Source organism: Numenius arquata, chromosome 10 (assembly GCF_964106895.1).
Source record: "Numenius arquata chromosome 10, bNumArq3.hap1.1, whole genome shotgun sequence".
NCBI classification, from domain to species: Eukaryota; Metazoa; Chordata; class Aves; order Charadriiformes; family Scolopacidae; genus Numenius; species Numenius arquata.
The window spans coordinates 36,628,465-36,651,269 of NC_133585.1; the positions used below are offsets into that span (position 1 = coordinate 36,628,465).

Genomic DNA, 22,805 nt, shown 5'->3' on the forward strand with positions numbered 1-22,805 from the left:
GACACAGCTAGTAGGGTCGTACTCCACATCCAAGTGGAAAGCTTCCAACCTATCAACCAAGTACAGATGCATAAAATAAAGGCTGACGGGGCTAGCACAATTATCTACAGTAGCTAAGCTCAAAGAAGCTTCTCAAAAGAATTCACAGTTGAAATACTGACCAAAAGAAGCAGAAGCAGACATTATCATGAGCCTGCTCCTTGACTATCAACACTTCCAACAGCATAGTCAAGAACTAGATTGAGTATACAGTGCATCTTCACCCAAGTTACTAGTCAATAACCTACAGAGAAGATGAAGGTTCAGCTATGGTAAAGAGGAGCTAAGAACCCTCTTCATGTAAAGAATACTGCTGTCAGAAATAATCTCTCCATCTTTTGGAAAAAAAGGGAAAAAAATCCCTTCACTAATGCACATCTTCTAAACATTAAATAAATTTCCTCAAAAGCAGCTTATATACTTAATTACAACAGGCATCAATTCTGAAGGAAATTATGAGAGTCTGCCTTACTTCTTAATTCAGATCATTCTGCTGGTTTTATTTTGGCTTTACATTTTTAAAAGTATGCACTTTTGTTTGGATTTCACACAAAACAAATGCACTTCTCCATTCTCAAGAGAATTCTCAGGTCTCAGTATCACATCTCCTTTGAAGGGGTTGTATCAAATTGCAAAACTATCCTCGCGTCTAGTTGCTGCAGAATGTAATTGAATGTGTTTATCTGCCACAAGCACTGGACCACCACCGCAAAGTGGTAGCATCCCTTGGGACTCCCCAGGATTTAGTCCCTGATTTTCCAGTATCGCTCCCATTTGGGGAACGGGCATGGTACAAGGATCCACCTCTCCCAGGGCAATGCATCTCCCTGCAACTTTTACCCCCAGTGGACGTACTCTTTACAATGCTGTTAAAATATCTGGTACTGGTTCCAAGTAAATATAATCAAACTTCATCTGGCTTAAATGCTAAGATGAGCTTTTACTCACAGCTGTTGCAGAAACCAAGCTACGAATGTAAAAGTGTCAGTTCATAGACATTAGGGGGAACTAGCTAACAAACATCCCTGGGAGCCATAAAGTAAGTAAGACAAATACACTTAAGTTCTGAAAAGTATGGTACAGAAGAATTTCAGATGGATTGGAGAGACTCGTTGCTGTAAGAAACAGGAAAAAAATTGCAGAATCTTTGTTTACCTAGGTCTGTGGTTTCTAAGTACCTACTTTTTACTACGTTCATTTCTTGACTCAAAGTGAAAATGGGAATTCACCCTTTTCTCTTTTTTTCCTGTCCAATGTGCAGATGGGGCATATTTTCGTTCACTCCATCAATCCCTGCCCCCTACGCACAAACTCACATACATGCACCTAGCCAGTGGAAAAGAAAAAAGGGTTACTCATTAATCCATTCTACAAAGCTTTCCAAACTGAAATGGGTGGGTTTTACATCTCCAGCAAGGAGCAATATATAGGTAGGTACGTAGCATACCTGAGCACAGCTCAAACTGAAGCGTTCATCTTGAATAGCACAACTTTGCTCCTGGCACATTTTACAACAAAACTCATCAATATGGAGAGGATGGTTATTTTCTGTATGCTTTTCTTCTGTTCCAGTATGGTGCTGACTGCAGCTCCATACAGAATAGTGAAATACAAACAGCTTTTGAAGACAATTAAACAGTTAGAACCCACAGTTAAAGACAAGGTAAGCAAACTATTTGTCATAATATTGAAATTATTTTCAAGCATTATGTATTGCTTAGAATATACCTTGTGAGGGACATCACTTTCAAATGCTAAACTTTTCTAACCTGGACTTGTTTTATTGCAGGATGTTGAATTGCTGCATACACCAGAAAACCCTGTGGTAAGACTGCTTTAACATTTATTTCTAATTATATTAATTTGATATTGTACTGGTTTATTCCATTGACAAATGACACATGCCTTCTTCACATCTCTGATCTAGTATTCTTAATGCAAGCTAGACTGAAAAAGAAAATACTTTAAGTTCCTTATTTCTGGATTTTTAATGGTAGAATTGTTTATATTATGTCATCTCAATTACTATTTTGCTAGTGTGTGTATTCTAACACACCCACAGATTCAGATTTGTATGCATTCCCTTTACTCAAGAAATGGTGCTAACAGTGAGGCTTCACACAAGATCCAGAGGAGCAGCAGCGCTCTTGGGGATGCTGGGTTTGGGAGTGGAAGCGGCCCCGGCTGCCATGAGCTCCCGCCACACTGGGACCCCAGCTGAACTGAACCCAAAGGGTCGCCCCTTGCCCTCCCACTGAAGCTACATGCCAAGAGCGGCACTGTAAGGCCGTATTACGAAGCGTTCCCTCCTGTATGTGGTCACACTGGTTTCTCTGAGACTATTTGTGTAAAAGGGTTGTGCTATCAAGGGCAAGATAAAACTGCAAGTATTCTCTTTGGATTATAACTAGTTAAAATTACAAGAGCAGGTCCCTGTGAATCCCTTTTTAATACAGATATTTATTTATACATTATTTAATGCTGCTATTTTGCACGTCCCAAGATCAGGAACATCTTATATGTAGTGAATTACACCACAGTCACGGAAAGCGCGTGCATACTCGAAAGTGGCAGAATGCAGGATTTACCGTGAAATTAAATGCTAATAATAGTAACAACATGTCTGAAAAGCTTAGAAGGTAAATGCATCCTGCTTTCTTTTGATAATCCTCAACATGCAACAGAGGTCTAGAGGCTAATCTAATGTTATACTTCTCCTGTTATCAACTGTCTTAAGTTTACCTGTAATTTTGATTTTTGAGCCCTGACAACTATTTCAGAAAGCAAACAATTTTGATCAACTGATAAAAATGTTCATTATGCAAAGTTTTTTGAAAAATGCCCAGATCATAAAGCTATGTACTCAGGACTGTAAACTCTCTCATAAAACAACGACAAGAAGAAAGGAAAAAAACTCACCTCATTTCACACCGGTTTTGTTAGCCTCCTCCTAGGCTTTACAGTTGGGCGCATTTTTTACTCGCCAAAAACATATAGAAGAATGACCAAAACAGATACGTTCCTTCTCATTGCTAGAAACAACTGCAGTGCAAAAACCTAACGCACCCTAACTAATTGCCGGGGTTTTTTCATTAACATGCTTTCTAACTTGTGGTGTCAAAGCGAAAAGGAGGAGATGATTAGCTGTCATTTTACTGCAGTGTTTGCCACTACCTCCGAAACAAAGCAAACACAACTAATGACTAACAGCTTAATCAGTTGTTTGGTTGTTGTTTTTTTTCGCTCAAAAAAACACGGTCACCTCAGGAAGGAAGATAACAGTTCATGTGCAGCTTAGGGCTTTGCAGTCTGATTCTGGGAGGTCCCAAGCACCTCTGCTGAAAACTAAAGGAGGCAGAGAATTCACATATTTGGAAGGTACTAAGTTGATATAGGCTCAATCTCTGATCAAAAACTTAAGAAAAAATACTAATGCGCTAATAGTAATTATCCCCAGCAACCACATTAACAAGTTTTCATCCTACGGGGTGAAATTTACATTTACTGAATTGTCCAAATACTAAGATATAAATTAGAGTGTGCCAAAGCTGCACTCAGGGCAATTAGGTTCAATCACACCCTAATGAAACTGGATTTAATGAAAAGTTTTTCATATAACTATTTCAAATATAAAATGATTGCTTCTATGATAACCTGCTTATGCCAGATTTACATTTGGCCTTGAATATTCAGAAAGACGATTACCTTTTATAACACTCAAAATTCGGTGGTTTATCACTATTTGTTTTGACTTCTTTGAGGTTTCTGTGAGTGGACTGAGTGTTAGCCCCAATTAAATCCCACGCAATTTCCTTGTACATTCAACAACGAAATATCTTTTTTTAAAAAACAAAGGAGGTGAGAAATTTAAAAGATCTCAGGACATCAACTCAAGGGAAGACGTGCTGAGGCTGAAAAAGTAGTCCTAAGGCTGAACTGATTCAAGACCAGAGGGAACATAAGATCTATTGCTGGTGATTGACACTGCAGTGGGAGCCAGTGACACAATGCCGATTTACATCGGATCAGCATCTAACCCCGCTGATTGCTAATTCAGGAAGTGAAGGCTTTTCAGGCTAATCTGTAAAGTTGGTTTGAGTCAGATGCAGAGTACTGCTGCACATTGCCTCCGATACAAATATTTTACATGTTTGTCTAGGCCCCCTCAGACTTTACCAGTGGTCTATGCTTTTTAATGCCTCTTCATCAAAGTGCTTAACCCATCAAAACGTACCAAACCCCACAATCCTTATGGTCCTCTGACTGTTGGCCTGTCTACAGCTAACTGTTAACTCAGCAAAAAAAAAAAAAAAAGCAAAAAAGGCAGCATATATGAGAAATGCTGGTTTCTCAACTCATCACGGATGAGGCACAAAATGTTTTCAGTTTCAGCTGAAGCTGGAAAATCGATCTCTTTAAAAACGACTGGTTTTTTTCCAGTAAGCAAGACTGGTTACGGTAAGAAGCTTGAAACAAACATAAATGTGTGGTTTTTAAGGAAAATAAAATATTATATCTAACCAATATAAAATATTGCTATTGAAATTTGCTATAAGCGACATACATGAAGGTTGCCGTGTCCTTGCCAAAGCGGCAAACTGCAGAGGCATCTAATAAACCAGATGAGACAGCTTTGGTAGCAGTTGGTATGCAAAACAGGGCTGATGGCTTCGGAGCCTTTCTAATATGCGTAATCAGCAGTTCTAAATGTTTCCTTCTTTGAAAAACAGAAAGCAAGTTAGAAATTGTCTTCAGTAAAGCCTGCTTTTCTTTCTCTGTTGACTATAGGTGAATTTTGGTAGTATTTCCCATAGTTGAACACCTAGCGAAGGAAAACAGCCGCTGCACAGGAAAGGATATTCTGGAGAGCTTGTAGTCTTTCTGTTAGCATCAGCAAAATTAATACGCAGCTGTACCATAAAAGGAAAACAGCGGGTTGCTTTAATTCCAGAGAAGCAGCAGCAGTAGAAAATTTAGATCATCAGAATAGATGGCTTCTTTTTCAAGTTAGAGACAGTTACTGCCTCCTGGCCTTGACTTAGATTTAACGTGCAACTGAATTTAAAGCAACCTGGTAAGAAAATTCAAGCCAGGAGCTTGACTCCTTATCCTGCCTCTCATCCTCAATCTCTCCTTTCCCTTTAGTAAGGTAACTAGCTTACTTCATCACCTTAATTTCCCACACTATCAAGTGAGAACATTTTAATAGTAGTTGAAAATCATAGTTGTATGTAAATTCTAAGTATAATTATTAAGTAGGCAATATTAAAAATGGCACAAGAATTAGGAACAGTATATTCCTACATGTAGCACTGAGGAACAGTCCAGAGTGATATTCATAATTTTTAAAAAAGAAAATACTCACACCCGTACTTCTGAAAACTTACTATATGTAACATGACCTACTCTTTAGTAGCATTTTCTTTTAATTGCTGTCATGATTAATATACAAGTGGACATTTTTGGCATTTATTTTATGAGGAAATACTTAAGCAATTATCAAAGAACAGTCAGAGTAAACGTTAAAGATCTCTTGCATATCTAGAACTAACTTTAAAAAAAAGTACAGTTGAATCTTCTCAATTAATATCCTGGATATTTACTTTTACACACGGACCACAACCTAACACATGCAGGAAAAAATGCTGCAACATTCGTTTTAAAACTGTTCCTTCCTTTTCTGCCCTAGGACGAATGCCTGTTCACAGCTGTGACCTGCTTCCAGAAGGGCATACTGAAATTACAACCAGCAAACAGCCAAGTAAATTCTACATTCACCCAAACCACTAAAGTCTTGAAAAATTTCACCTTCAGCAACCCTGGCAAGGTAGGATTTCCTCACAGTGCTCACAGTGCTGTGATCATTGCTTCATATTTTCTAAAGCAGACACCACCTGCAAGGGTGGAATTGTAGAAAGCAAACTTGTTAGAAAAAACAAGCTGCCTTTCATTACTTTGGAAATTAAAAATGTCCAATTTTCTGCACTGCTGGGAGAGGCATTCACTCTGATCAGAGGATATCGCATGTATGTACTTGGCAAACATACAACATGTCAGACAACAGGACAGGGATTACTGCAAAACCTGCAAACAAAAGGTGTCGTTACTATATTCTTGCCCTTTCTGAAATAGCCTGTGTCTCGGCTTGTCCATTTGTAAAAGGCTTTGATTACAACCCGCTTGATTTTTCAGTAAGAAAGCTTGATTCTGATGTGCTGCTTCGAAAAGGCATGATTTTCTTTTATCTTCCAGCAGTGTGAGTCTTCATGTGAATCTTATGAGAAAAAAAGTCCTGAAGAGTTTTTGAAGAGCTTTGCAAAACTAATCAAAAAGGTAATCAGAGTTGATTCCTCCTGGGTGCTTTTTGACGTTTTGCAAACGATTACAGATATCCTTATTTTACAGTATTTCTAACAATGTTTTGTTTTTACAGTTATTGAAGGACTAATATAGGACACACCAGAGCTGAAGGCTACTGAAAATCTACTATTTAAAGCAGACACTATGTTATTTAAGACAACATGAAAATGTAAATACCTTCCATTGCTACTATGCTGTGCTGTGTGTGTGGTAAGTGAAAGCTTCTCCCAAAATATTACAGAGTCTTATTTGGATGGCTATTCATAAGATGGATGCTCTTATGAAAGTGACCCTAGCCTCACCAAGTGAAAATTAAATTGCAATTTCACAAAAATAAGTTCTCTTAAGGGACTTAACCATCACCTGCTGAACTAGAAATACATGAGATGGCTACTCCTGTATTTTTGCTTTGATCTTAAATGACTCTCATACAGGGACGTCTGAAACTTTTTAAAGAAAATGAACAAAAAAATTATCAGAGACTTTGAAGTCTCAAAGGGTATCTACTTGGACTGATTTCCTTATCTACAATAATACCACACACACAATTTTATTTGTAAGTTCTTAGACTGTATCTTAGCTAACTATGGAAAAATATCCTGCATTTAACTGTCATTTATATACTGGAAAAACATTTACAAATCATACTGTATGTCATGGGTCTGACCTGTGTCCATGTTGAAGTTAACGGTGCATTTGCTATGGGTTTCAATAGGGAGAGGAGTAACCCACACATTCTAAGTGGAGATACAGCGTTCTGTGGGTAAAAACACATTTCAGAAGATGGAATTCCACCTAGACACCCACAACTTAATGTGATAAATACAGCAGAGGCATGACTGCCTGGTATAACCAGCCACTGCAAAAGGTCCAACAAATACAGTAATTGATGATTATTCAGAGTGAAGCAGCTCAAATGCATATTGCTCTTTCTCACAAGACAATATTTCACACTCATATTCATGTACCATTAACATTAGTCCTTCTCTCTACTCAATCCATTTTAACAGTTTAAGTTTTAATAGCAATTTTTTCTTTAAAAACTATCACATTTTTTGTTATGTGGAAACCTGCCTGTATAGCTTCTGAATCCTGAATGATTCTGTGGAACTATGGCCAGAGATACCACTGAAACTTTTTAAAATAAAAGTGAGTATCATAGCATCTAAAACTAGTTTCTAGCAGCTTAATTATATACCACCACATTCTGCTTGCAATGCTTCTGTGCCTCTAGATTCTTCCATCTGAGAAGTAACTGCTAATTTACCCCCGAACAGACATTAGCCCCACATGAGGAAACTGGTCTTGGAAGAGAGTGTAAAGCCTTCCAGTAAAAATTTCATCTAATTTCATCTTTCATCTAATTTTCTCTCTACTTAGTAGAAATGTGGTATAGAAAGGAAACTGGAAAACTACATCTAGTGTTACGATGGAAAATCACAAGCTTAGTTACCTCCAAAAATAATGAGGTAGTATTAAAAATATTTCCATTCCTACCAATGTCAGCCTAAAGGAAAACTAATACAAAAAAGTTTTTTGCCTCCACATTTCCACTGTCCTGAAACGTGAACCTCCTTAAAAACTCATGTCAGAGGAGTAATGAAGACCCTCAAGGCAACAACGAACTGTGTTTCCACAGTGAACCCTCCTTGTTCCTGGTGATGACCACTTTGATTTAGACCATCTTTTTTTCTTTTCTTTTTGTTTTTTTGTTTGTTTGGTTTTTGTTTCAAAAACCGCTTTTCCTCTGAGTAATATTCTATCTCATATCTCAATGTTTCCACATTACTACATGAGAATTCATGTTCTAAACATGAACTACCACTCGTATGTAAGTAATGAAGCTACTAAGTTTAAAATGGTGTTCTGCACCATTTATCCCCATTTCTCTGACTTTGCTACCCACAAAGTCCCTTAATCACCAATTGGTAAGCAATATGCAAAGCTGCTGCTGCAACTGCAATTGATTTTAAAGTTACAGAAGTAGAGAAAATCCAGGTAAAACTAAATTTCAGATCTGGATGAAAACAACTGGGAAAATATTAAAGCAAGCCCTGCAATCTGCTGATGTTTTCACAACTTTACACTTAAATTTTTACAGAGGAGTTGAATCGATGCCTTTATCATGAACTAAGTGCTCTTTTTGGTGAGTCCTAGAAGGCTAACCAATAAAACAGCACTTTTCATTCACTTCCATAGAATATTTGCATGTGCAGAATTTTGGGGAAAGAACTTTATTTTTGTACAAAGACTATAGTACGTATTTTTTGATTTGTAAATGTCTTTTCCATTAATTTTCTATGTGTATTCAAATCAATATTCTAAAAGAGCCTGTTAACATTCTTGTTGTGCAGATGAAATGTGACTAGCATGCCCTAACAAAGAGAATATTGTACATTGCATATTTATTAGTAATCATTATAAAGCATTGAAAAGTAACTTTTGTACCTGGGATGGATATTTTACGACAGAAAAGCAATTTCCTAACCAGAATGTCATAAGCTAACTAGTTACTCCTGTCTACCCTGGAACAACTTCTGGGTTTTGTACACGAGGCAGCATGTAATGCAGTAAGTAATGTAGCTATTTCTGTTTAGTGACTTGCTCCACTGTTTTAAACTATGGATCTTACCACATTAAGCATAGTGATAAAGGGGTTTTTTTTTTTTGTTGTTTTAAACGTAATATACTCATTTGTTAATTGAGGCTATTTCTTGTACCAGCAGAACAACTTAATTCAAAATGCTCATTCATAGGATTCAAAAAAATAGTGAGAAGCTGTAACAAATGTAACTTAGAGGACTAATTGTTCTGAGATCTTGCAGAAAACTGTATTTATTGGACAATCCAGTCCAGATGTGTATGGGGAATATTAATGACAAAATTATCACAGCTGATTTTAACTAACACCACACTTCAGGCAATATCAGCACAATCACTGTGGGCAGCTGTGTACACTTCAAATACACATTGACTTATGCGACACTGAAGCCTCGTGCTAAGTCTTTGATTTGTCAGAGTTATGAAAGGTTGAGTGTGTTATTCAGGGTGTGTTATTTGGATCCCAAATGAAGAACAGGAAACCAGTGAAGGACAGATCAGTCTTCAAGAAGACATCACGTTGCTCTTCCACAACGTTCAAGGGGGAAAAAATGAAGATGCCCCAGGAGGAACTTGTGACCCTAGGAAGGACTAGTTCTCACAATTCCAGATGCGTACACAATCTTGACTTATTTTTACTAATAAGATGAATTTGTACTAATTGCACTCTCTGCAGAAACAATGTATGTTTCGTTAACTGAATACATAGAGTAAGCCATAAAAGCTCATTACCTCCCAGGGAGGTTTTACAATATATTTATGATTTTAGTCATAAATGCCCTTTGCAGGCACTTCAAGATGTGTTTTAGCATGGTATATATAATTCTGTATAATATTTACTTTTCCTGAGAAGATTCTTTATTTTTATACCAAGTGACTCAACTAATTTAATTATTTATTGCATTTCTGTGAATGGAATGTTCATTCTAAGGACTATGTGGTCTGATTTATTTATACGCCTGTGATATTAAATAATTTTAGCTAATACGATTTTCTCGTTTTTCTTTAAAAACTTGTGACCTTTCCTACCCTGAGTAGCCAGTAAGACCTTTCAGTGAACTTTATTCTTTATTAGCCTACACTGTCATAGATTTTGCCAGATCAGGGAGTTGGTATACAAAGTTTACCTTCCCCCTGTTCTTATACGACCATCAAGAAGGGGTCGTTAGTTTTTCATTGTTCCCATCTCATTTGAAAATCTTTTTTAAAAATCAGCTTTTCAGGCTTAGCAAATTCCTTTTGGCAAACTCACAGCAGGTTCAATCATGTCACCTAGATTTCTTTAGCCTGACATGAACAAAAATCATGTAACTTCACGTTTTGAGTCTACACAGAGTAAAGTCAAACACCTAAAAACATAAGTCTAGAAGTAACAGACTGGTCTAGAGTTACCCAGTCTGTTTTTCACTGTTCTCTCTCCTCATCTTACTTTTCTCTTGCTTTGAAATGTCAATTCTTTTTCACATCCCAATTTGAGATGACGTGTTGAAGTTCTCAAAAACTGAGTATTTTTAGCTGTTATACTTTATAATGGTAGCTATGTTTTATCTTTTATAAAAATGCCTTTTCCTTAAAATGTCACAAGAATGGACCTTGTTCCAACAAAGAAGCACAAAGCTCTGACAAAAACAGAGACTAAACAGTTGAACAGTTATTCCTTCCCTTTTCACCTGTTCAGAAAACACTTACTCAAATAGTATCTCCTTCCATTATGTTTCCTGTCATCACACATCTGCTCTTGTTGGGGCTGATTTTCTTTAAAAAAAATCCTTCAGAAATAAATAAAAACAAAGAGGAAGTGTCATAAAACATTGGAGACTTCAGGAATACACCACTAATATGTCCAGGACAGAAGTTGATTTGCAAGACAGTGCTACTACAGTCTCTCTCCTAGAAGACAAGTAGTCCTACTCTGCCCAGTAGGTATTTTCCTCTCAAAAAAAGAGCCCACAGACTGGCTCCCAACGAGCTGGATGTGCCAGTTGCCTCCTGTTGGCTCCCAACGAGCTGGATGTGCCAGTTGCCTCCTGTTGGCTCCCAGATAGTTCAGTGGTGGCAGACACCTGAATTTGCAGCCTGTATCACACTGTAAAAGCATTTGGAGGGATGAGCAAAAGGATAGGGTCTAATCCAAGCAATCCCTTCTATTTTTGCATACAAGAACCCAGTGGGAGTCAGGTATGCTGGGATTCACCCAGAGTTAACCATGAGTCAAATCTGAGCCATATGTCCACTCAAGAGAAGCAGACATACTCAGGAACAAGTCGTCTCCCTCCAAACTAGCTGTGTAATATAAGCGATTGGAAAAAAACATAGGGAATACTTCTCACTCAGATAACTACATATTTGATGCCTATTACTAGATATGATGAAGCTCACTCAAACTACCTAGGATTTAGATGCAAGCCAAAATGTTCAGAATACTTTATGTGGTTGATGCAGAGTCTCCAGGTGCATATTTGCTAAATACACTGTAGCCTCTCTTTCTGGCATAACATACTTAATTTTGCACATATACACTGCCTTTATTTCTTACTGGCATTTTTCAGTATTTCCACATAGAGTTACAATCACCTTAGGAAATACAGGAAAGAAGATATTTGGAGTAGACATTTCTTTGCTTTTAAAGTCCAAGGAAACTGAAAAATAAATACAGATTAAATATGTAAGTATTATTTCAGAAATATTATTACTGACTGACCTGACGGTATCTCTGCTGTGTGCAACTCATAGTGTGTAAGTATCTTCACACTACACTGTGGGAAGCAAACAGACCCTGAAGTCCCGGGGCCAGGCTACTTGGTCTTCCCAAGTACATGCAATTATCATATTATTTTAACATCAATTATCATAATTAAAATGCTATAGACCTCATAATACCTGAAATAGATCACACAGAAGCTTTAAGAGGCTTCTTTAGGCTTCTGGTGTATTCAGAAGTATTTGCTGGAGCACAGCATGTTGTGCACTGCATGGATATGTGCTGATGCAATAGAGAGCAACAAAGCCTCCCAAACCAGAGACACTCACGCTCATGCTAGAATAACTCAACTCTTTAACTCTGTGTATAGACATAAAAGAAATCCGTTTCAGAGTTGGAATATCTCAAATATGTTGGTTTGTACTGTATAGAAATGCCATGCTCTTTCTCTCAATAAGGTTTTTTTTACCCTCTCTACATATTGTCCCAACAGTTGTGGGGGCAGGAAACAAAATTGCCCTCAGTTTTCTTTGCTTTGCACTTGTGCTGATGATCCATGTTGAAAAAGAAGCAAAGGTGAAAGAGAACATTTCCTATTCAAACATCTTCTTTGTGCAAGCTAATGATCTGAATTGCTGTACTGCCACCTGTTGATAATTGTATGGAAATTCAAAATAGTTCCAGATACAAAAAAGTTAAGCTCATTCTGATGACAGTATGCTTTGAGATACACTAAAGAGTTAATAACCAAGTTCCTTACTTCCCATTTAGTTTCCCTTTTCCTGCTTACGCAGTTGAAGATGTCCCAATATTCTATTCTTGTCCAGTTTTTTACTGCTGTAAGATCATGAACTGAATGCTTTAAAAACCCAGAATGAAGGCACCTGAAAAATGACTCAAAAAATTGTGTATCTTCTAGGCTTCAGAGATGCTAAGAACCCAAAACGTGCGACACTACTCATACAGGATAATTTTTTTTTATTTCTGATGGAACCTTTGTTTCTCTGTTCTTATATCTCACTTTTCTACTCATATATGTATCACAGGACTCCATCACTTCACCATCTTTCTTGCATACCTTTCCCACCACTCTTGAACAGACTGAAGTATCAGCAATAACTTAGAGAGGATAATGGGTTTACAGGGTTGCTAAAACTTCTGAAGGAATTAGAGAGGATGAAGACTGAAAGTATGGTAATATGAGTCACTCAGCAAATTAAAACTTAGTTTAAAATTAAGATAAGACAAATCACCTTAGATCATGAATACTATGCACAGGTCAAAGCATACTACCTACACACAGATGTTCTGAGGCTAAGTTAAGGTCTATTTGCTTTTAGACAAGAGCACCTCCACTGGGTTTAATACAGTTTAGCTTGCGTACATTGATTTCATATCATTAGCTTGCTTACTTTTCCAAAGAATCACCTTCAAAATAGAATTGGATCAAACCTGGCTCTTAGGTCATGCCCAAGTGTTTATCCTGACATTGGCTTGTAGCCCCAAGACATAAAGAAGTTCACAGTGAAGCTGTCAAGGATAGCAGCTACTTGTAGCATCGCCCTGGGACAGTAACACTCCCAGGTATAACAAAATACCAGAGACAACAATCTTTAATGAATACCTCCAAAACTTCTTCTGAAGCAACACTGATTATGATAAAGGTTTATATGCTGTGGCAAGAGAATACAGATGGAGTCCTCAAAACTCATTGCTGTATTCCTTTGAATACATCACCAGTTTTCTGATGGATGTCAATAGCCTTCCTTACAGGCCAGTTAGCCTTTTCAGCTTCTCCTTTCCCTTTGTAAGAGGCTGTACAAATTGATGCTGTGTTCATCTTCCCCTTCATTATCTGTCCAACAATCTATAAGGATTTCTCCTGCCCCTTTTAGCTTCTCTGTAAAAGAGCTTTCTCATTTCTACCTCTCTTAACCTTTTGAAGATGACTTTATTCCTAAACCTCTCTCTCTACTGTTTCCTGTCCCCTCTCCATGCCCATCCTTGATTCTCTGTCTTTCTTCGGTCCATTCTTCTCGTTTCCCATATTTATTCTCTCACTACAATTCACTTCCTTCCTTCCATTATGCTTCCTCTGAAAAATTTCCTTTCTGGTTTCAAGGATTTTCAGACGCTGACATGGTGCATAAACATCAGCTGTGTAATTCCATTAAAACAGAAAAACAGTTGACCATAACTTTGCAATGGCCACTAGACATTAGCATTAAACTCCTTATTCATCACAACTGCTGTTTATCAACCAGTGTAAATTCACACTAGACAAAACACGGCTCGTGAATTTACAGCAGCCTCTCTCAGCTGAGTATCAAAGGATCATCCATGGGAGAACATCCTTACAACAAGGAAGGCAGAATGGTCTTCATTTTTACGCCACAGAAGTGAGGGGACAATTCACAAGCCAGATGCAAAGGAAGATACAGTACGTTTCATATCAACCTTATCACTGTGACACTTAACGCTGTGACAAAGCAGCTCTCTCCATCCTCCCTGAAACCTTAAAACAAATGTAGAGATAATGAATGAAAAGGTGTCAAGGCCAGAGTCAGTTTATATTAAGACGGGCTGAATGGAAGACAGTATCTGCAGGGGGTGAAATACAGAAAAATGTGAGGGGTTGGCACACCAAATCCAGTACGTCATCAAATCGAGAAGTAACTCTTAAGGTTATGACTCCCTTTATGGATGGCAAGTAAACACACTGATGTAAGGACTAGATCATAGCACAAGAGGGCAGCAGGCAACTGAGAAACGAAAACAGATCGCTGCCTTCTCCTCCTCCCCGCCACAGCTTTTAAAAAAATTAGTATTACCAACCCTCAAATGTAGGGAAATAATGTTCTAAAAGGTAACTTTACTAAAAAGAGCTACAATGCTCCCATTTCTGAGAAAGAATTAATTATCAAAAGTTATAAAGATGACCTTTTCAATACAAACTAAGATACTTCAGGGTTCAGTGAACTCCTTCTTAGGAGGAAAACCCAACATTTACCTGACAATGGCCCAAACTCAGTGAAACAGATCTGATCAGTCCTGAAGATAATTTTCGTTGATTAACAGCACAGAATCTTGAAGGCCATAGTGCCTAATTAATTTTGCTTAATTATCCATGAAATGAACATTAAGGTTGACACCCCTAAGTATGATAATGAGCTAAAGAAGAACATGCTAAACATATACGACTATAGCACCTGACTCTCCACCCAAATCATGCGAAAACATCACCCAGGTAGGGGATCAGCCCTGAGGAAAGCAGCCCTGAGGAAAGGGACTTGGGGGTGCTGATGGACGAGAAGCTGGACATGAGCAGGCAATGTGCTCTCGCAGCCCAAAAGGCCAATCACATCCTGGGCTGCATCAAAAGAAGTGTTGCCAGCAGATCCAGAGAGGTGATTCTGCCACTTTACTCTGCTCTGGTGAGACCTCACCTGGAGTACTGTGTGCAGGTCTGGAGCCCTCAATATAGAAAGGACATGGACCTGATGGAGCGGGTCCAGAGGAGGGCCACCAAAATGATCAGGGGGCTGGAGCACCTCTCCTATGAGGACAGGCTGAGGGAGCTGGGGTTGTTCAGCTTGGAGAAAAGGAGGCTCCGGGGAGACCTCATAGCGGCCTTCCAGTACCTGAGGGGGGCCTACAGGAAGGCTGGGGAGGGTCTGTTTACAAAGGCCTGCAGTGACAGGACGAGGGGCAATGGTTTTAAGTTGGAGAAGGGGAGATTTAGATTGGATATTAGGAAAAAGTTCTTTACCATGAGGGTGGTGGAACACTGGAACAGGTTGCCCAGGGAGGTGGTCGAGGCCCCTTCCCTTGAGATATTCAAGGTGAAGCTCGACGAGGCCCTGGGCAACCTGGTCTAGTTGGGGGTGTCCCTGCTGACTGCGGGGAGGTCGGACTAGATGACCTTTGGAGGTCCCTTCCGGCCTGGACCAATCTATGAATCTATGAATCAGATAAGGTTAGGATATAAGGGATATTGAGGAGAGCATCAGGAGAGAGAAGAAACTTGAGACCTAGAAGAGACAGTTGATGGGCTGTGATCCTCTTCCTCTACCAAGACAGGGATGCCTTCTTGGTAAGCATTGTGCCTTCACCTCATGGTGAAGAACTCCCAGGAGAACATTTATTCATTTATTTTGCTAGCATTATTATAGTATATTAGTGCTATTGCAGCTAGTGCATTTATCAATAGCAATTCCAAATCTGTTTTATCTGTCACTTCAATAAATCATTTTATCTTTTCAACTTTGTGACACTGTTGCAGTGAAAGTTCTTTGCAGGGCCCGAAATGGGCAAATGTTGAACTGTTCCAGTGAAGACCCTTAGCAGGGCTCTGAAACAGGAGATGATTTATCTTTTCAGCTTTGCGATGCTGTCTCAGTGGAAGCCCTTGGCAGTGTTCTGGAACAGGCAAACATTAAGTCATCTTAGTCAGGGCCCTCAGCTCTGAAACAGAACTGTTGCAGTGAAAGCCCTTGGCGGGGCCCTGAAACAGGAACAAAACTAATACCCTTTTAACATGACACTTAGTAACTGCTATTTCCTCTTCCTACATTAATTTTTTTCCCAGTCTTAATTTACTCCCTCCTCATTCATTCTTTCACTCTCCTCTTCTTCTACCCTCCTCTCCTTTAGATAAAGCCAGTTTAATGGTACATTACAACTCTTTTGCATTAACACCATACAGGACAAGGCATTAGCAAATTGTGACCCACATTATGCCACAGGTGCTCTAATACTCAGAAAAGCACTAAAATTATTCCCAGTTGCCACAGCACTCTGCTTTTATACAAGGTTGAAAAAGGCACATTACCAGTACATAAAATCTTTGCTGTTGGGATACTGAACAGCTAGGAAGAATCCATATCATTGCTAGCTTCTTAGCTAAATACAGCCTGTTAATCACAAAATAACAAAAGCCATTCATGTTTTGGAATCCACTGGTGAAAGCTCAGAAACATCAATGCCACACTGTACCATTAGGACAAGTATCAGTTGAAAACAAACACACACACAAATTACAAATAACAAGCAGAAAAATTTACAGGCTCTATGCTCTCCCTGGAAGAATGTACACGTCCCTTCTAACAGTTTCTAACACATTTTCTCTCTGACAGCAATTATGAGTTGCAGTACAAAGGAAAGGCTCCTGTTTGCATGGAAACACCTGGCCCAGAGTAAGCCCAGAGCTAGAAGATGAGGCAGGGAGCTGATGGGGCAGCAAGAGGTGGGAGGCCGCAGTGGTTTGCACACCTCCCTCGGAGTCATGCTAAACTAAACCTGCCTTCGGAGGAGCTGGGTGCTGCAGTGGCCACCTTTCCCATGGTACAGAGTGCTGATGACCTCCTGGACAAGGACCACTCTGCCCGTTTTTGAAATACCGACTTCGTACCTGCAGCTGAATGATAGTTTTAAGCATTCCTCATCAGCTTATTGCCTCTCTTCTTGGTAGAAACACTATTTTTGCTTGAAATCTCAGACTCTTCGGGCATCCCATGTTCTGTTTGACAGCTGCTACACTCTACTCCCACACTTAGGTTTTTTCAGTCCCTACCTTTACAGGAATATTTTTAGAAAAACGTACATGATGAAGTTTTGTTTGGTGAGACTAGCTTCAGAAATTCTTGTTCCTTTCTCTATCGTCATCCACTTTTTCAATTCACCCAATCCCAACCCTTCACTGTTGTCTTAGCTGGGCAAGTGTAACTGCAACTGCTCTTCACCCTCTGGCAAAAATATTTGGGGGGGGTGTCTTTTCTTCTTTGACTGATTCTTTCCATTATCTGGCTTACACCAAGGCCCTACAAAGAGCTGAACAAATACCAGGTAACATCCTGACCTGGCAGTAAGAATTTTTTCTGGTACTGAAGAACAAAGTCCTGGATGCCTGTTGCCTTAAGCTCCTTTTCCACCTGTGATTCACTAGGGCAGGGCTGGCTTAAACCATTCCCACTTCTGCTCCCTACCAACCCCCAACAGTTGGATTTAGGGGGGAGGGGGAAGGGGGGCGCATAGAAGAGGGTTAGGGGAGGGAGAGGAGGCAAGTTGTATTTGATCTGCATCAATTCTCTGACCCAGACACATGCACTGCGCCACCACATGAACTTGCACAACAGCAGAAACAGCCAGAGGATGGGAACAAGAATCGAGCATCAGGAGAAAGATGAGCCCAGTCAGCTCAAGGAGCTCCAGTTGTAGCGAGATCACTGCCCCAGCCCAACAGCCATGGCACCTACACCAGGCTGGGCTGCTTGCTCCAGCACACACACAGACAAGAACCTCACCTGGATTTATTAATGATTAACCAATAACCGCCTTTAAAACATGTCCTCCTTAAGCATGCATGTTCTGCATCATAGTAAGACTTTCCTTAAAAAGATATTGTATGACGCAAACTCAGAAGTAGACTGGGCTGGGAATTTTTCAGTGAAATGTTTTTCCACTGGAGGATAACAATTTGCTGAAACCGAAACTTTTCTTTGAAACTTTCACTGAAACCGTCTGACAAAACTTAAACCAAAACCCACTTTTCAGGTCCAGGATGGAATTTCTATGAAAAACAAGAGTATGTGCACAAGAGCAGAGCAGACAGCAGGTTTCTGGGATGGGCATTCACCAGTGACTGCTGGAGTTGGGGTCCGATCCCTGCTCTGCTTGATATGGCTTCTTCATTTGAACACACTCCACTAATATGCTAGAGGAGATGCCTACTCAACAAGCTGTTGACTCCTATGGATCAGTCTCTCTTGGTTTTTTCACTAAAATAGTTGAAAGTTTTCAACATCATTTCAGTGTGACACAGGAGAAAAAAGGTCAAAATTGAAAAAATTACACTTCTGTGAGATGGGGAAATATTTTCTAGCTAGTTCTATCTGGTTCTCATAAGATTTATCTCAGTGTTTGAGACCACTCTATGGCAAATTTCCCACTCTGACGCATATGCCTTATTTAGCCTTTAAGTAAAATTCAGTGGGCAGCACACTGATGAAGGTCAGATGAAGAGCAGCAGAGGTATAAAGCAAACAGTAAATCCCTTTATGGAATAAAAGAAACTGTAGGTTGAAAAGTCAATGGGAGAACAAAAATGGATAATAATCTCATTTAAAACTTCTCCCTCTGTGAAAGTTTCTGTATGAGTACTGATCCATCAATAACCCGTTTCACAATCAAAAGCACACAAGGTGTTTTCCCAGCCCCCACAGATCTCCTTATTTTCCACCAAGACAAAGCACCAACACAACTATTTCACATCAGTGAAATTGCCCTGCACCAAGTCAGATATTAGCAGTCACATGACTTTGGATAATTCATGCTCAGTTTTTAAGTTAAAGGAATGATGATTTACGCTTCAAAATGTATGATAAACATATTTTAAACTCTTTAAGACAAATACATAGATCTATACGTTTCTAAGATAGAATCACAGAATGATATGGGTTTAGAAGGGACCTCTGGAGATCATCTAGTCCAATGCCTCTGCCAAAGCAGGTCCACCCAGAGCAGGTTGCTCAGGATAGCGTACAGACGGGTTTTGAATGTCTCCAGAGACAGAGACTCCACCACCTCTCTGGGCACCCTGTTCCAGTGCTCTGCCACCCTCAAAGTAAAAAAGTTCTTCTTCATATTTAGATGGAACTTCCTATGTTCAAGTTTGTGCCTGTTACCTCTTGTCCTGTCACTGGGCACCACTGAAAAAAGACCGGCCCCATACTCTTGACAACCTTTAAGTATCTCTAGGTGTTGATCAGATCCCTCCTCAGTCTTCTCCAGACTAAAAAGACCCAAGTCCCTCAGCCTTTCCTCATAAGAAAGATATTCTAGTCCCCTAATCATCTTTGTAGCTGTTTGAAGTACCCTCTCCAGCAGCTCTCTGTCCTTCTTGAACTGGGGAGCCTAGAACTGGGTGCAGTACTCCAGATGTGACCTCACCAGGTCAGAGTAGAGGGGGAGGATGGCCTCCCTCAACCTGCTGGCCACGCTCTTCTTGATGCACCCCAGGATACATAATGTTTTATAATTGTCATCACAAACTGTGATTAAAATTGTGGGTCTTTCTGTTGTTCTATTTGAACGTTGCTTACATATAAAATTATCCAGACATATGTGACCAGCTAGCACTGCACAGTTCACATACATGCAGCATACACATACCCTGTTCCTACTAACCCTAAAGATGGACAATTAAAAAATTCATGTGAATGTGCTGTATTTCACTAGTCATAGGCATACTCTTTTACTGACTGTCCAACAGGCAGTGCTGGACTAGTTAGAGCATCCCAAAGTGATAGGACTACACTGCTAAATAAAAAGAAAAAAAAAAAAACCAGTCAACAATATATAGTGAAAAACAAATTTGATGTTTAACATTAGATTACTGAAGCTGGTAGTTTTACCCACTGTGTTGGCTAATGTAATTTTAAAAACAGCATTCTTCCTTTAAGCACTGTCACAGGCCCATACCTAGTCTACAAATGGTGTTATATAACCTGATTTTTTAGTTTAATACTTAGTGCACAAAAGTTGCATTCATATTTTTATAATTATTTCTAACAGATGTTCTTGAGATCTTTCTCTCTAAGCTTGCTGTCCGGGGATGTGAGTTTTTATAGGGATAAACTGAAGTACTGTTACAGGGGAACTTTTAAAACAGCACGCTGTTGACCTAGCTTGAATTCTAAACTCTGAATCCTATTGCAACAGCAGTTGCAGAAACAGCAATTTGGTGCTAATTACCAACTTTATTTTGTGCATCCTGTTGATGTTATTGAGTTTTTGCAGTTCCAAACTCCCCTTTTCACCACGCTAAAGCTAATGGACACAAATAACCAGCTAAAAATTGCTCATGTTGATGGGTTCTCATATATGACTTTAAAAAACGTCAGACAGTGATTAGATCTCAGACTTTTGATATCCAAAATCATACCAGATATGGCCCACTTTTTAATTATTATTTACACAGATGTTATAAATTTTAGCTGCTTTGCAATATAACAAACATGGAAAACCAGCTTCCCTATTACTCTATAATTATCCCTTATTTTGCTTTGTAAGGCTTTTAATTCCTCCCTTATTATGCGAAGTTTTACGTGGAGAACAGGTCCTCACCGTCAAAACAGAAGGACGACTGTCAACATCTCTCCGAAAAGCAAGTCTTAAGTCACTGGTATTAGAAGTACAGCAAACTGGCCAATTTCACCTGGCAAGAGAATGCTGTTTAATCTTACCTATTGCAGCAACATTTTTTCCTGCTCTAGAAATTAATGAACACAGGAGGTGGCCCTGAGCAAGCCAAAGGAGACACAGGGTGGAGATGATGCTCTTGTCACCTCCTCACTTCCAGTGTGTCAAGGACTTGGTGAGGCAGGCTCAGAAAATAATCGGTAGGATTGCCTTTGCTATTTCCATTAATTGCATTCTCCACAGAGGCAGCATCAACAAATCTATGATATCAGACACCACTACACGGGCAGGCTGAGGAGCATGAGGGAGCTGTGCTGGCTGTGTATCTCCTGCTAAGGGAACAGCACCTCACCAGCATGATGTGGCATCCTCTTCCTTTGGAGGTAGCAAGGGGAGACTGCTGTCTTGTCATAAATCTCCTTTTTTCACAAAGGTTATTTGCCATTGTCACAGTAAGCAGTATGATTTAGTCATTTCTATAAATAGTTAGTTCTCTGCTAGTGTGACTATTTCATCTAATATTGTTAACTAAAGCCTCTAGAAAGACTATACCAAAATGATTGACTTCATTACCTCTGGGAATAACCAAGACATGGGTTTTGGATTCTTTTACCAAGAAAAGGTGATATCCTAAAAGGTCTTTACCTTGCACTCAGCAGAGGCAACCAAACAAATTATTCTACACCAACTGCTCCTTTGTAACCTACAGCTCAGTAAAGGGAGGCTTACCTGATGGCAACTGCTCCTGTGCATGTCTCTAGACTGAAGACTGCAACAGCTCACATCCCAGAGAAAAGAAAGGTGTAATGTCTCACTGCCTGAGGGTAGCTTGTTTCTGCCAACAGCCATGGTCACAGTGTTCAGAACACAAAAGTTCTTAAGTTCAGGGGTTTCTTAGATTTTAGTAAATACAGACAGGCTTGACAGACTGGTATCCTGGTACAAATGCAGCGTATGTTTCTTGATTCCTGTAAGCTGTTATGAAATAAAAGAAAACAGAAGTTTTACAACTTGGGATTTCAATTTCCACAATTTCAAACTTCCCTGCCTGGTACTACGATCTCATTACAATTCTGGCCTCAAGCAGCAATGATTTTTTTATTCTTCCTGTATTTGTATCACTATGGTTTAAAGTCTAATTGGGCAATGAGCTGCTAAGACAGCTTTGCAGGACAAAGTTAGCAAGCAGCCCCTCAGCAGGAGATCACAGCAAGAATACGGGCATTTGGGAAGTGTCCAATGGTTAATGAAATGTGCTGTATCCCACCGTCTCAGGTTGAAGCGCTACAAGTGCCACACACTTGGCTTTGCAGGGACCCTTTGCTGACTTTCCGATTCAGCTAAAGCAGCCCCATGAAATCTCAGTGGCAGCCACCTTTACACTACTCCTTTAAACTGCCCTCCTCACACCTGCCTCATGGCGGTTCTTTGTTTCCATTTACTTCTTCCACTCTCATCAGCAGGCAGCTTCCTCACGTAACTCTATGTCTACCTCTCTCAAACTGATTTCCAGACTACTGTCTCCAGCCTTCCAACCTCCTACAATATCCGACCCTTTAGCACAAAGGAGAAAAAAGCAGCAGATTCATGAGCTGGCAGGTGCATCCCAGCCTAAGGACTGTGACTGTCTTGTAGCAGCCCGCAGTCTTATGCACACCTCCTCTTGCCTTTTGGAGATGCACGTCAAAACCTCACACACAAAGCATGGAGAAGTCTACTAACTCTGATACTACATTTTTCCTCATGTGAAAGCACTGGAGTAAATTCTTCTGTTTCTCTCTCCTGTAAATTCACTTAGAAAATATTAAAACATTATGGGCACAATATATTAGTAGACTGAAATAAATACACAGCGGCCATTACTTTTTTGCTGTGGAGCAGTCACGGGATGTGATTATACAAGACC

At 39.6% G+C, this 22,805-nt stretch overlaps 1 protein-coding gene across 1 annotated transcript; it reads left to right on the forward strand.

The window, feature by feature from the left end:
* Positions 1–1,567: 1,567 nt before the first annotated feature.
* On the forward strand, positions 1,568–6,453 carry IL21 (interleukin 21). The gene is made up of 4 exons (XM_074154987.1): positions 1,568–1,702; positions 1,829–1,864; positions 5,729–5,866; positions 6,292–6,453. The coding sequence occupies exons 1-4, from the start codon at positions 1,568–1,570 to the stop codon at positions 6,451–6,453; spliced, it is 471 nt and encodes a 156-aa protein (XP_074011088.1).
* The last annotated feature ends 16,352 nt before the right edge of the window (positions 6,454–22,805 follow it).

Bases quoted from the DNA above. Each gene is read 5' to 3' on its own strand.
- IL21 (XM_074154987.1), top strand. From the start codon at position 1,568: ATGGAGAGGATGGTTATTTTCTGTATGCTTTTCTTCTGTTCCAGTATG. The intron at 1,703-1,828 runs GTAAGCAAACTA...GTTTTATTGCAG, and splicing joins AACCCACAGTTAAAGACAAG to GATGTTGAATTGCTGCATAC. The intron at 5,867-6,291 runs GTAGGATTTCCT...TTTATCTTCCAG, and splicing joins CCTTCAGCAACCCTGGCAAG to CAGTGTGAGTCTTCATGTGA.